The 15,713-nt window shown below is 42.2% G+C and overlaps 1 protein-coding gene across 3 annotated transcripts in view; it reads left to right on the top strand.

The window, feature by feature from the left end:
• The window catches only part of SEL1L3 (SEL1L family member 3), a 97,810-nt gene that overhangs the window by 62,580 nt on the left and 19,517 nt on the right, over positions 1–15,713 (top strand). For all 3 annotated transcript variants that reach the window (XM_019743864.2, XM_019743863.2, XM_019743865.2), the window contains exons 14-17: positions 2,406–2,468; positions 5,543–5,719; positions 8,294–8,421; positions 12,608–12,691. In XM_019743864.2, the coding sequence (XP_019599423.2) occupies positions 2,406–2,468; positions 5,543–5,719; positions 8,294–8,421; positions 12,608–12,691 (452 nt within the window). The remainder of the gene's footprint in view (positions 1–2,405; positions 2,469–5,542; positions 5,720–8,293; positions 8,422–12,607; positions 12,692–15,713) is intronic.

Below are 15,713 nucleotides of genomic sequence, written 5' to 3'. Positions count from 1 at the left end.
AGCTTTGACTTTTCCTGCAGCAACTGTCCTCCATGAATTCATTCAATGGATATTACTGAGCCCTTACTATGTACCAGGACTCTACGTTTCTCTCAACAACTTCCAGTACTACTCACATTTGTGCGTCGTGCATAGTCTTTGTGCAAGAAATTATCCCACGTGTGATTGATAACAAGTATACTGGAAAATCCCTGGCCTGAAAGTCAGAGTATCTGAGTTCTAGTAACAGATCTAACCGTGAGGTTTTGTGTAAGTCAATCTCTCCGAGCCCCAATTTTATTCCTTTACAGCAAAGAAGTTGGAGAAGATACACTCTGGGTTCAACCAGGTTCTAACACTATGATTCCAGTGCTTTTCCAGAAGTCTGAAATGTTTGTCCCATAGCCCCCCCCCCCCCCCCGTGATTCCAAGTAGACTCGTGTCCTTTGCTCTTTCCTCTCCCTCTCTCATTAAATGAAGTAATGGTGCACTTCTGAAAAATATTTTCATCTTCTACTCTGCTTCAGCTCATCGCTTTTATTAAAGAGATACTAAGTTAAAGTCTCATGGAAACTTGGTGTATGTAATTTAACCGTTAGCTGGATTCACAGTTTTATTTGGGTCCTGAAAAATATAGAAACAAACACATCCTGCATGTTTTCTATATTGTGCAAGGAGGTTATGAATCATTATATTTTCTCAGCATAGAACTGAAAGGTACAGGGGAAAATACAGCATGGTGGTTATAAGCTTGGGCTCTGGAGCCCGCCTGCCTGGGTCAAATCCTGCCTCTACTTCTCAGTCACGGTGTGACTCCGGGCAAGTTTCTCAGGTGGGAATGATAGCAGCACCTCAGCCAAGTTTGTTGGGAGGATTCAATATGATAGGACCGTGCATGGCCTACATTAATTAACACAGCAATATTTACTCCCCTGTTTTCCCGAAAATAAGACCTAGCCGGACAATCAGCTCTAATGCGTCTTTTGGAGCAAAAATTAAGACCTGGTATTATATTATGTTATGTTATGTTATGTTATGTTATATTATATTATATCGTTATATAAGACTCAGTCTTATATTATGTTAGATCAGACCCAGTCCTATATTATAGTAAAGTAAGACTGTTATGTTATGTTATGTTATGTTATGTTATGTTATGTTATATTATATCATTATATAAGACTCAGTCTTATATTATGTTAGATCAGACCCAGTCCTATATTATAGTAAAGTAAGACTGGGTCTTATATTAATTTTTGCTCCAAAAGACGCATTAGAGCTGATTGTCCAGCTAGGTCTTATTTTCAGGGAAACACGGCAGTGCTGTCCTCATTTATTATAGAACTAAGTATTGAGTTAGAGTTAAAAGCTGGCTTCATTGCAAAGCCATGGGACGTGTGTGTCCATAAGCAGCAGCGTTTGTCATCTGGCTCCTCTGCCTGCCATTGTCATTGTCAGACCTATGTCACGAGAGAACTCAGGGACCCCTCCCACCCCACTCTCAGACCCACCATTTCCCCACGTGGTCCTGCAGCCATCTCAGCGTGGTCCCATGGAGTTCCTCTCCTGTAACGAAAACCCCAGAGCCATCTTTCTCCATGGTGCACAAACCACTTCTGCTGGAAAAATTGGATTTTGCTGGAGGAACCTTGTCAGTGTGTCAGCATCTGACCCAAGTATTCCAAGTGTTCTTGAGCTGGTTCTGAAGCTGCAGCGTTCCATCCTGGGACTCGGGTGAGGACCCAGGATGGCTGCCAACGACAGTCTAATAACTCTTAACTGTCTGACACAGATAAAGTGCTTTATCTGACTCGCAAATTAGATAATCCCCAAAGAAATGCATCCAGGATGACCAAACTCATTTAACATTACTCATGGCTTCTCCCAACAGCATCCGTGGGTCCAGGAAGGGAAAGTGAGTCCCTTGGTGATGAATGGGGACTTTTGTATGGATGCTAAGCTGGGAGGCTGAAGTTTATTGCCTCTGCTCCACAAATATAAGCAAAATAATAATGACGATTGTGATAATGATATCTAATAGCACTGCTTATCGAAATCTTTAAGATTAGGTTTTTAATTACTGTGTTTCCCTGAAAATAAGATCTACCCTCAAAATAAGCCCCAGTTAAGATCGTCAGCCAGATGGATGCATTTAGTACATTACGACGATATTCCAGAAGATGACATGACTGTAATTGAATAAATGTAGATTGTTGTACATGAAAAAAATAAGACATCCTCTGAAAATAAACCCTAATGGAGCAAAAATGAAATAAGACCCGGTCTTATTTTCGGGGAAACACAGTAAGAAGGCTTGGAGTTTATTTTCAAGTATCTTATAACAAACACTGATGTATCTGTGTGATGTTTTTGAGTGCACGCTGGGTTTATTTTCTTCATAATCATTGCTGTTTATCATTGTTTAGGGTCAAGGGGTAAAAAAGAACAGACGGCTTGCCTTAGAGTTGATGAAGAAAGCAGCTTCTAAGGTAACACTTTGGCATTGCCAGTGGGAAACATTTGCACCACACACACTTGTATCTGTTTGTCTGTCTGTCTCTCTCTGTCTCTCTCTCTGTCTCTCTGTCTCTCTCACACACAAGTCTAAAGAGTAAATGGCCAGTGTCTCCCTGCAAAGCCTGAAGGTAGAAATGGAGTGTGTGTGTGGGGGGGGAGAGGGGTCGCCAGCTTTGCAGCATTAGTCATTTTTGAGCTACACACATACAGAAACCTGCCACAATGGGGACAGCAAAATGCAAAAGCTGAATTCACCTTCATTCAATAGAATTCAGGCCAATTTTGTTTGAAGGCTAAAATTATAATCACGGCTGCCCTGATAACAAGCAGCGGGGGCTCCTTGGAAGTGAATGGATATAAATGCCATTGAATTAGGAAAATCAAAAGCCTAATTCCTTTGAAGATTAACCCTGTCATATCCAATGCCTATTTGCTTTTCCTCCCTTGGATAATGGGGCTATTTGTCAACTTTATTGCTGGGTTTGGGAATTATTTTGCTTTTGTCACTATTTACCCTTCAATGTCATCTTCAAGCCAGCTAGTTTCAATATAGCACTACAGAATGGAAGTTATAATGTCGCTTGTGAGAGGAGATACACACACACACACAAGCACATGCACACACATGCATACATATCCCTGCATGTGCAGGCATACTCACTCACGTGCACACCGATTTGCAAATAAATAGATTTGTAGAAACCATTGTAATTTCACAACTTTAACAGGCCCTTTCTAGCCCTTCTGGCTCTTGAATGTTCCTCCATCTCCAAGGCTGCTTACGTTTGCTTTGTCACAAAGATGCTTAAAGTGACCAGGCTGGGCTCCCTCATTCCCTTTTTATAGGGAGCTCAGAGTGTCTTTTTCTCTGTGGAAGTGGAAGTTGGAGCCGGGAGTAAGAGAGCCAAGAGGCTTTCCTCCACCTATGTGGCGTCCAGAGGGCATATGGCCCTGAAGCGCACAACTCCTGACCCCAATGCAAATTATAGGGCAGAAATAGAAATCAGCTGAATGTTGGTCTTTGAAAGTGTTGGTTTCAGAGTACCCTGAAATCCAGCAGTGGTGGGGTTTCCTGGCAGGTGTGAAATTTGCATCTGTTTAGCCATTCTGGCCATGAATTGGTGTCTAATGTGCTTTATTTTGCATGTATTTTTAGCGGAGCTTAGATGAGTATTGGAGGAAATGCAATTTTATGGCCTGGAGTAGTCACATCCTTAGAAGTGTTATGTGATTTCTCACTCGTTCACTTGGCAGGGAGTTATTGAGCTCCTTGTCAGGCACTGTGGTGATGGCTGCACATAGTGTGATTTTTGGAATTAGCCAGAAGCCACTTGGAGGCAAATCTGGTGACCGAGCTGTAAATGTCCAAAACAAGAGATGAGTGTTAAGATAGAAAACAAGCTTTCTTGTGAGGTTTCTGAACTAGGTCCAAATACAGCTCCTAAAGGAGTTCTGCTGACGCTGTGAGTGATAACAGGTACATTTGAATAAACCTGTGGCCTCTGGAGGTAAGCACTGCAGAAGCCATTTGGATGTGTCCGTTCTGCAGGCTTGTTCCAGAGCTGACTCTGCCTCTTTATAGTGTGGCCTGGTCTAGTACGTCATTTAAATGCACTCATTCTGCAAGACCTATCGAGAGCCTACCTTGCACCTGGTACTGTGCAGGGCTCAAGAAGAATGCTTCTATGACAGCATCCATGGCACTGAGTCTTTCCCAAGGGTCAGATTTCTTGGGGGCCTGCAAATCTGAGCCCTACTCTGGATCCTCAGGGTATAGGATTTGGGTTCCATGTTGGTGAGCATCAACATTCAAAGGGTGGCTTTCATTCATTCATCAAGTATTTATTGAGCACTTACTCTATGCCGAGAACTAATATAGGTCCTTGGGATATAAAACAAAGATACCTGCCCTCATGGAGCTTCCATTCTAATTGGCTGTGCTAGTTTCTTTCTCTTAGTCTTCCTGACACCTGGGTTCCAATGTAAAGACTAGGAGGTGTAGCCCTTTAGGAGCCATGCAGCCTGGAAAGGCTGCAGGTTGGGATCTTAGCATCAGTGGTTAAGGGTCACCTGGTCTTCATCTGTGAAAGGGGAGGTGAAAGAGACTTGATTCCACACTTGGACTCTAACTTAACAAGTCTCACAGATGCAAGGGCATTGTTTGCCTCTTGAATCCTCTTTTCCCTGCTTGTTCATGGTTTTGTGGGTCTAGCAAGAAGGAAGGGATGAGAGCACTGGATGCCCAGGTTGGCCAAGGCACACACAGCCCTGCAGGGCACCTGAGCATCCAACAACCAGGCTGGAGGCTGCCAGTGGAAGCAGGTGGGAGCACCTGGAGGTGGGAGCAGAGGAGCCACCTGAGAGCATGAGTCAGCAAGAGCAAGGAGGCTTGAGACTAGATTCAAAGGAACCAACCCTTCCCTGCTACCAGCCCAGACACAGTTCTGGCAGACACAGTTCTGAAACCCTCGTCCCTGCTCCACCATCCTCCCCTTCTGCCTCAGCTCCAAACTGTGATGCTAAACAGTCACAAAGCACCTGTGCTTTGCAAGTAGGATGTTGCAGCTGCTTCCTTCAGAGGGTTTGTTGGTGTTCAGGGCCGAGTAATCAACAGATGGGCAGACAGGTCACCTAGAAACCGTCCCCACCAAGGCAGGTTTCAGACCTCCTGTTGCAGATGAGCGCTCATGGATTTCAAGGGCACTGTTGATACTGCAGGACAATGAGAGGCCTGTTGTAGACAACGGCGTCACGTAAGAGCCCAGAGGAGCTCAGTGATGATTTGGGGGCCAGCATCACTGCTGAGCTGAAAGGCAGGAATCCAGCAGCAGGCGCCTGAAATCCACCTGGGACGACTTTGAGGCCAGCTCATGTTTTCTAGCTCTTTGCTTTTCTTTAATGCCATCTGCCCCAAGAAAACAGACAGGAAACATTTTGCTCAGACTCAGGCAGAATGCTTTCACACCAACTGATTCTCTTTCGGTTTCTTTTTTCTTTTCTTTTCTTTTTTTGAAAGTAATTTCTTTCTTGTTGTTCTAAAATCCAGGGATTGCATCAGGCAGTCAATGGTCTTGGATGGTATTACCACAAATTCAAGAAAAATTATGTCAAAGCGGCAAGGTACTGGTTAAAAGCAGAAGAAATGGGGAACCCAGATGCATCATACAATCTTGGAGTCCTGCATTTAGATGGCATTTTCCCAGGTGTTCCTGGAAGGAATCAAGTGAGTAAGACTTGAGACTAACTGGTCAGCTGGTCAGTCACTTGATCATGAAACCTTTGTGAAGGTATACTGTGTACCCAGTCCAGACAAGGCCCCGTGGGTGGTACGGGCACCACCCAAGACACAGACTCCGTCCCCAAGGAACTCAAGAGTCTAGTTAGGAAGATAAGATAGTAAAGAGCAAAGGATGGCATTTAGCCAAGTGCCAAGTGGCTGCTTGTTGATCTGACCCAAACAGTTCTGGAAAGGGGAAATTTTGAAGGCCAAAGCAGCCAGGAAGGCTTCATGGAGGAGGGAGGCTTGAAGTAGGGAGGGAGGAGGAGATGATACAAGGTGAGAATGAGCGAGAGATCAAGAGACAGTGCAGATTCATCTTACTGTAAGCAAAGAAAGCTGGGTTCCCATAGGGTGGCCTGATATGAGAACAGCTTTAACCATAATGAAAACAGCAGGGACAATCTTTAGCATTTGTTGAGCACCTCCTCTGTGCCAGACAGTTACACATGCTTTACATGTGCAGCCCCATGCATCCTATCTACTCTCGGGAACAGTTACTAGTATTACATCCACTTTCCAGAATAAGCATCCGAGGCGCTGAAAGGTTCTATAATCCACTCAGAGTCATACACTTAGGGGAGTGAGGACCTGGATGCTCATGTAAAATGGAAGCTCCTCGTCATTAATAGTAATATTGATGATGGTAATAATAATCTGAGCACCATTACATTGAACAAAATTCATTCAACACCTACCCTATGTCAGGCCCTGTTCCAGGCACTGAGGATACAGCAACAGACAGACAGTCTCTGCTCTTGGGAAGCTTACATGCCAATGGGGGAGAAAGACAATAAACTATTAAATATATAATATGAGGGTGTTACGGGGAGAAATAAAGCAGGAGAGAGAGGACAGGGAGAGTGGAGATCGGGGATGCTATTTTTTAAGGGGGAGCAGAGGTCTCTCTAACGGGACATTGTGCAGACTCCTAAAGGAGTCTTGCAGATAGCAGGGAGAACATTCTAGAAATATGGGATAAAAGCCCTGAGAAGAAGATTGAGGAATAGCAGGGAGGCCGGAGTGGCAGGAGCAGAAAGCAAAGGAGATAGGGGAAGGAGGAGATAAGGTCCCGGAGGCCCAGGTCATTGTGACAACTCCGCTGCTCTGAGCAAGATGGGAAACCACAGACCAGCTTTGAGCAGGGCAGGTTATGCTGTGTTTTAAAAGGCTCCTCCCGGATACGAGCAGAAACCGGGCTTGAAGGAAACAAGAGCGCGAGCAGGGGGTTAATGCACTGAATCCAAGTGAGAAAGGATGGGCAGTATCAGAAGAGGGGCTGAGATGTGACTGGATTCTGGATATATTTTGAAGGTCAAGGTGACAGGATTTGCTGATGATTGGCTATGAGGTGTGAGCGGGGAGAGAAGTCAGGATAATGCTGGAGCATCTGGCATTTATTGAGATGGGAAAAATGGAGAGGGCATTTAGTGAGATGGGCAAGACTGTGGCAGCAGCAGATCTGGGGGTGGGGACTCAGAAGATTATTTTTTTTGCGAAGTACTGTGCCAAACCTTGAGAACATGTTTTCTTATTTAATCCCCGCAACAACCTTTCATGCTAGGTACTATCAGACACCGCATTTTTCAGTTGAAAAAATTGAGTTAATCTCTCAGTTGGAGAGAATAACTAACATGCCCAAGGTCACACAGCTACTGTGTTTCCCCGGAAACAAGACCTAACTGGACAATCAGCTCTAATGCGTCTTTTGGAGCAAAAATTAATAAGACCCGGTCTAAGACCGGGTCTTATATTATAGTAAAATAAGACCGGGTCTTATATTAATTTTTGCTCCAAAAGACGCATTAGAGCTGATTGTCTGGCTAAGTCTTATTTTCGGGGAAACACAGTAGTAAGGAGCAGAGTTGGGATTTGAACCCAAGTCTGTCTGACTCCAAAGCCCATGCTTAAAAACGTCAGTTAACTGCCTTAGAAAAATAATAGTTATCCGTGGAACATATACCCATCTGAGTGTTTTGTTTCCCTCTACTCTTTCTGACTACATCTGAGGCTGTATATTTCTATGTATTGCAAAAACCCTCCCACACATCAGGGAGCATGGATTTTTTTTCTTTTTAATTGTCGTTTTCTAATTCTCACCTTCCTACTACAAATAGTTTTTTGTGCATGAGTTTGAAGAAAGGTCTTAAGCAAGGTTAGGAAAGCAAATGCCTGAATTTTCACTTGGTGTGACTTCTGATATGGTCTTCTGTCCTGCTGGCAGGGGTTACATGAGGATCAAATGAGATGATGAAGATATTCCTCGTTACATGTTCCCTTATTTATTGGGTAAACCTAATCAACAGAATAACTGTGGTCAAGGTTATCACATCCAGAGGCCGGCTTCTGTGATTGGCTGTTTTCATGGAATTTGACTTGGTTTTCTCAAAGATATCAGAAGTTATAAGCCTGTGATAATATCAGGCCTTAACTAACTCACCACCTTGGCTCTGGTGAAACCAGCCCAGCTAGGAGGACTCCCCCCTCAGGAGAATGACCTTTGTTCATCTCTCTTTACAGACTTTAGCTGGTGAATATTTCCATAAGGCTGCACAAGGCGGACACATCGAAGGAACCTTGTGGTGTTCTCTCTACTACATGACAGGCAACCTGGAGACGTTCCCTAGAGACCCTGAGAAGGCCGTTGTGTAAGAATCTGTCAGATGTTGTGTATGAAGGGAAAGCCATCTACAGCCGTCCCCCCTTATGCTCGGGGGATATGTTCCAAGATCCCCGGTGGATGCCTGTAACTTCGGATAGTACCAAAGGCTATACTATGTTTTTTCCTATACATACGTATATATACCTTTTCACTTAAAGCACATTACGGCTTCTCTTTGGCATATCCGAATTGCCAGCATCACTACTCTTGTGTTTGGGGGTCGTTATTAAGTAAGAATTACTTAAACACAAGCACTGCAATATCGTGACAGTTGATCTGATAACTGAGACGGCTGTTAAATGCCTGATGGGCGGGAGACTGTACAGCGTGGAGACACTAGACCAAGGAATGGTTCACATCCTGAGAAGGACGGAGTGGGATGGCTCAAGATTTCACCGCACTAGTCAGAATACCACACAGTTTAAAACTTATAAATTGTTATTTCTGGCATTTTTTAATTTAATGTTTTTAGACCCCGGTTGACCTTTGGGTAACTGAAATCTCAGAAAGCAAAAGGGGACTACTTACAGTATTATATTCACCATGCCACCCCAAAAATGGAGGTTTTTTTCTTTTTTCACTTTTTAAATTTTATTTTTATAAGTTTACATAGTTTACGTAGTTTATGATATAGTTTACATAGTTTAAAGAACCAAATAATTTGACAAGATAAAAATAAAAGCAAAATTTTAGTTAAAAATAAAAAAATAACTTGGTAAGAAAAAAACACAGCAGGAAATCTCTGCCTATTCCACTCCAGGCTCCATTTTTTGCTTCCAAGAATAAATTGTTTTCAACTTTTTATTTCTTTTATATTTGCTTCTATCGCTAAATAACATGTTTATACCACTCTTTCTTTCTTCCTTCCTTCCTTCCTTCCTTCCTTCCTTCCTTCCTTCCTTCCTTCCTTCCTTCCTTCCTTCCTTCCTCTTCTCTTCTCTTCTCTTCTCTTTCTTTCCTTCTTCTTTCCTTCTGTCCTTCTTTTCCTTCCCTTCCCCTTCCTTCTTTCCTTCCCTCCCTCCCCTCTTCCCCCCTCCCATGTTATTAGCATTTATTTGATGCTGAATTTACTCCCAGGCCATGAGTTTTTGTTTCTTCAGTTTCTTCTAGGAGATCTTTTTCTTCTCCCAGAAGAAACTGAAGTGCATCCTCCTCTTCTGGTTTAGGAACAACCTGTTCTTTTTCAGTGAGGATCATCTCACTGTGGTGGCGTGAGCTCACGTAGGGGTTAACCCGCCCATGAGCTCTGCGCTGCATCTCGGGAGCTTTGCTCACCTGGCTGTGCTCAGTGACCAGAGAGTCTCCATCTAAACCCTTAAGTGCAGCATCACTCTGCTTTTTTAAGCATGCGCAGTAAAATTTCTGCACTCTTTTTGGGCCACTGACTCTGCATCCTACCCCACTGTTTGGCCTGGGCACACCTCCCAACTCCACCATTGTAACGACGGAATGGTACGCATGCTCCTGTAACGTGACATCCTTTAGATACTAGGTAGCTGTTCAGATCTGCATACCCTTGATGGCCTGGGCAGTGTCACAAGTGTTCTTAAAATGAACATGAAGATTTGAACCTCTCGATTTACATGATTGGATGAGGTTCTCTGGGTCAAGTGAATAGCGAACCGTTTTCAGAGGTCACCTCAGGCCACTCACTGGAAGAGGCTATACCAGTATTTCTTGATATTTTCCTTATAAGCATTGTCTAATGATGTCCCACTGTGGAAGATAAAGATGTAATCCTCTCTCACTCTGCCACCTCCTCCTACCCCACACATTCACATTTCCCGCCCTCTCCTACCTTCCCAATAATCATGTGATTATTTTAGTTAAATTCGGATCAGGGCTTACGTGATTATGATCATGTAAATGCTGTTCACAGCTCAGCCATGTAATAGTGCGATGACTGCTTTTTCTTTCTTGCATGACTTCTTGTTTTCTATGGCGTAATACTTACATTTCACTGTTCTTTGGTTGCTTAGCTTTCTATGTGCTCATCATTTTCTATGTACTTGATCTCCAAAGTCTCCTATAGCCGTCTAAACCTCTTCTCAGTATGTCCAGACCCACCAGGTATTCTGTGAGTTTAATCTTCGTGGTGGTGGTGTCTGTCCTGGAGTCTGTTCAGGACAGAGCAACCCTCCTGACGTCAACTTTGTCATTGTTGTGGGGTTTCCCTTTCCTTTCATCTCCATCTTTTTTGGTTCTCTTTGCTGGACCCTCTTTATTTCTTCCTCTGTATTGGTTTACTCCTACATTTTGGTAAAGCACATCCTACCATAGCTTCCTGAAGAACGGTGAACAGGAGGCACCTTTTCAAGGTCACACATATCTGATAATGTTTTATAGGGGCTGGCAAGCTATGGCCCAGAGATGATGTGGCTCATGGCCCCCAAGGACTAAGAATGCATTTTACATTTTCAAAGGGTTGTACAGCAAACAAAGAAGAATATGCAACAGAGACCTTATGTGGCCCACAAGGCTTAAAATGTTTACTATCTGCCCTTGGTAGAAAAAAAGTTTGCACACCTCTGCTTTAGGCCACCTCACACCTACAGTCTGGCTCCCCAAAAGGACGTTTGAGAGCAAATCCAACCTGACCTGAACTCAGTAACTTGCCTTAGACAGAGTTGACATTTTTTTATTATTGTTAATTAGGATATTTTGTGTGAACATTCTTATAGTTCATGGATTTTCTTGTTATCCGTTTGTTATTGATTTCTAGCTTAATTACACTGTGATCAGAGAATATATTCTGAAGGACTTCAGTCCTTTCAAATGTGTTGAGGCTTGCTTTATGACCAGCACATGGTCGATTTTGATAGATGCTTTATGGTCTTAAAAGAGTGTGTTTTCTGAACTTGCTGGGCACGATATTCTACGTATATTATAAATTACGTCAAGTTGGTTAATTGTGTTGGCCAGATCTTCTAGATGCTTTCTGATGTGTGTATTTTTTTTTTTTTTCCTGCTTGCTCTATCAGCTATTGAAAGAAGTTGTGTTAAAATCTCCCACTATGGGGACGGCTGGTTAGCTCAGTTGGTTAGAATGCGGTACTCTTAACAAGGTTGCCTGTTCGATCCCCACATAGGCCACTGTGAGCTGCGCCCTCCACAACTAGATTGAAACAGCTACTTGACTTGGAGCTGACGGGTCCTGGAAAAACACACTCAAAATAAATGAAAGATTTTTTTAAAAAAATCTCCCACTATGAATGTACACTTATCTATCTCTCCTTTCAGTTCTGTCAATTTTGCACTATATATTTTTAATCATCTTATTAAGTCATAGAGATTGAGAATTGTTTTGCTGTCCTAGTTGACCCTTTATCATTTTATAGTGTCCTTTTTATCTGTTGATGGTTGTGGCCTTATAGTCTACTCCTTTTGGTCTTATCATATATCCATTTTTTCTGATTGGAGTTTGCATGTTCTATTTTTTTCTTGGTCCTTTTACTTTCAATTTTTCTCTGTCCTTATTTTTATGTGTCTCTTGTAAGCAGCGTGTAATTGGGTTTTGTGTATCTTTTTATTCAGTCTGACAATTTTAGTATTTAATTGGTATATTTAGACCACTTCAATTTAGTGTAATCATGGATATATTTGGTTTTAAATCTACCATTTTACTATTTATTCCCTATTTGTCCCATCTGGTTTTTGTGCCTTTTTTTTTCTCTTTTCTTTGCTATTAATCAAGTATTTTTTAAAAAAATTATTCCATATCCCCCTTTCATTAGCTTATTGTTATGTATTCTTTAGTAATCTAAAGATTACAACAGACTAGTTCATTATTAATAAACTCCTCCAGGATAAATTAGGAAACAGAAACGGAATAGGGAAACCTTATAATAAATCAGTAAATATGTTGTAACGGAGAGAGTACTAGAACTTTTTGTAAAGATTGTCTTTTTCCATATCGGTGGATACTTTTCAGGAGGAACCTTTCATGTCTTTGTTTGACAACTACTCAGCATTCATAGGAAAGGACACAGAATGCAAAGCTGTCAAAATGCATCCCCCTTTACCTTCGTAACATGCAGTTCTGGCTTGTTGCTTTATAAAAATTCTAACAAGCAAAATATTCCCCAAGTGGGATTTATTGAGATCATATGGAGAACAAAGCAATTATTTAATTTGCCACAGTTTGGATATTTTCTCTTCCCTTTCCTTTTTAGGTGGGCAAAGCACGTAGCTGAGAAAAATGGCTACTTGGGCCACGTCATTCGCAAAGGCCTCAACGCCTACCTGGAGGGCTCATGGTAAGCTCAGGAACCCACGTAACTGCCAACTTTCTCAGCCCTTACCTTTCAATCTGTCACTGGAGTCCTATGAGATGGAGTCTTCAAATGCAACTGAAAAAGCAATTTGCAGGGAAATCATGGCCTCTCAGTAATACTGTTCAGAGTATCACAGACTGATTGGCTGTTGATTGAAAAACATTGCATTTCCATGTTTAATTATACACAAAAATTAGTTCTCTAGGGGGAGCATCCACAGTCATCAAGTTGAGAGACACACGAGTCTGTTGACTTCTCTTCCCTTCAAACTTGTTTCTCTTGGTTTCAGAGTCTGGAGACAGCACAGGGGATCTTAGCTAACCCTCTGCCTCTCACTGACAGGCCATAGAAAGTCAAGGATTTCCACCTCGTTCATGGGAAGAAAAGAAAGCAGTGTGTTCAGGGCTCAGGCTACATACGTCCTTCCATAGATATTTTACTGCATCTTGTGTGGCCAGGAGCCTGAATTGCTGGAAGTCACAAGACCTTGAGTGTCATAGCCAAACAGACTTATGGCGTTAGCAATTGTCGTTCAGGTATCTGTTGGATGAAGAACACCTCATGACCCCACACAGGAAGACTTCCAGTTCCCCGCATTGGCTTTTACTTGATTTTACAAAGAAGGGCACCCCTCTCCCAGCTCTACCTGGTTTCATCTTATTTTCTTCTGTCAGTCCTAACACTCCCTCTTACTTTTCCCTTGGGCTATGTGTTCTTGGCTGGTTTATTGCCTAAATGATCTGGGTATTTCAGTAATAACTAAAAAGGCTATGTAAATCAGCACATATCCCTTCGGTCCATTGCCTCATAGACATTAGACCAGACTTATCATCAATCATACTCTGATCTGAACCTTAATTAAAACATACTCATAGGTCCAAAAGAACGTCATTTTCACCTTTGGTCCTTGGGTGCCTGCGTGGTCAACATACAGCATCTCAGTGATGGAGATTCTGAAATTAGATAATGCAGGGGAAATGACGCCAGTGAAAAAAAGCAGCAAATAAAAATGTTTATTATTATCATCTGGTGAAAGTTTATTATCTGTGGCCTCACTTGGCACAACAGGAAAAAAATTTTTTTTTTACAAAATTATTATTTTCCAATTGATATACCTTACAATTTTGTGCTGTTTTATCTTGTTTCCCGAGTGAGCTTCAGTTCATAAAACTCCCAAATTTGACTTTAACTCATTTTCTACTCTTGCCCTTCAAACTTCCCACTCTTTGCTTCCCGTAAGCTTCTTAGGGGGAAGTAAGCGTTCAAATATCAGCATGTTTATATGTGGGGTTTTCCCAAAGGGAGAGCACATCTGTAAACACCCCCAATACAACACACACACACACACACACACACACACACACCAAGATGTCTGACACTTATTTCCATAAAGAGAGTATCTGACAGTAGCTTAGCTTTCTTGATTACTTTTGAATTTATCATCACAAAGCACTTTAACATTGAAAAATTTGCTATGAAGGTCAAGATAAATTAAGATTTTTGTGGCCTGCTGTCTTTGTTAGAATATTCAGCCACAAGAGATTGAATTTTTCTTTTGATAGAGGGGATGGGGAATTAAGTGTGTCTGACACTGTTTGTGAGTTTGGGCTCAGTTCAGCATATTTTACCTTGTGCTCCTTGGGCACCTTGCTGTAGCTGCAGGAGAGGCTACATGTGGGGCTTGGGGAAGTTTGTGGCCTCATCCCTCCCTCATGTTGGAGCACCTGCAGTTTTCCACATGACCCATGTTCTGTCTGACCTCTGGGCCTTTGCACTTGCTGTTCCCTATGCCCAGAAGTCCTGCCTAACTCCTTACTCCCTTTGGTCCTTCCATCATGGTTGCTCTTTACTTATGGATTGCCCCGTGATTTGTATCCCAGTGCCCGGCACCTAGTGGCACCTGGGAAGTGCTAAAAAACTAATGAGTGAATGAAGTAAGGCAAATAGAGGGAATAAACATAACTTAAGCGCCATGGGGGATTCTGAGGAAGAAGACGTGCTATCTGGTTTGGGAGACTCAGGTCAGCCTTTAGAATGTAGATAGCAGATGATACAGCCTTGAGGGATAGGTGGAATGTCCACTTTGCCATGCAGGGAAGAGCATTTCTGGTGAAGGGAATCACAGGAACAAAAGCAAAGAGAGAGGAAAATTCTGGGAGTGTCTAGAAAAATTTCAAGCCACCGAGTTTGCCTTGAGGGTAAGATATATAAAGGGGGTGATATATAACAAGACCAAAGGGGTGCTGCTTTGTTGAATTTTGAATGGCAGGTCATACACTTTTTACTTAATTTGTGGAGCAGGAGGGAGCCATTGATAGTTTTGAGCCAGGATAGTGAACTGACAGATCTGGGTTCTGAGATGATTAACCAAACAACTGTGAATGATGGTGAAGAGAAGGGAGAGTCTGAAAGGGCTGCTAGTTCAGAATCCAGGTGAAAGGAGCTGGGCATTTGAGTTAGAGAAGAGGCATGAGCCAGTTGAGTTGTTTTTCTCTTCTTATATCATATAATAGTTGATACATGTGAAATACTACGTGATATATGTGTAGGTTCTAAAGCATAACAATGAAAGGAACACCTACTACGCTACCTAAGAAAATGAACTATTGAGGCTCTGCATGTTCCTCTCAGATTAAACCCACCCCAGTACCCAGAAGTAACCGTCACCCTGCATCTTGCATACTTTAGTTTTTTGCTACATATTTGGATATATTTATCTAAGCAATAGATTTAGTTTGTCTTGTTTCTGAGCTGTATATTATTAGAATGTTATTATATATGATTCTTCAACTGCTTTTTTAAAATTAACATTACGTTCCTGAGATTCATATGTTTTGATGCATGTCCCTCCCTGTAGGTCATTCATTTTCGCTGCTGTCATATACCACTATTTACTTACCAACTCTCACATTAACACATATTTGGGTTGTTTTCCATTTTTTTTTTTTTTTTTTTAAGAACAATGTGCCAGGAACTGTTTTTATGGATATCCTGATACATAGAA

Source organism: Rhinolophus sinicus, linkage group LG02 (assembly GCF_036562045.2).
Source record: "Rhinolophus sinicus isolate RSC01 linkage group LG02, ASM3656204v1, whole genome shotgun sequence".
Taxonomy (NCBI): domain Eukaryota; kingdom Metazoa; phylum Chordata; class Mammalia; order Chiroptera; family Rhinolophidae; genus Rhinolophus; species Rhinolophus sinicus.
This window is presented reverse-complemented; position numbering and strand designations above follow the sequence as displayed.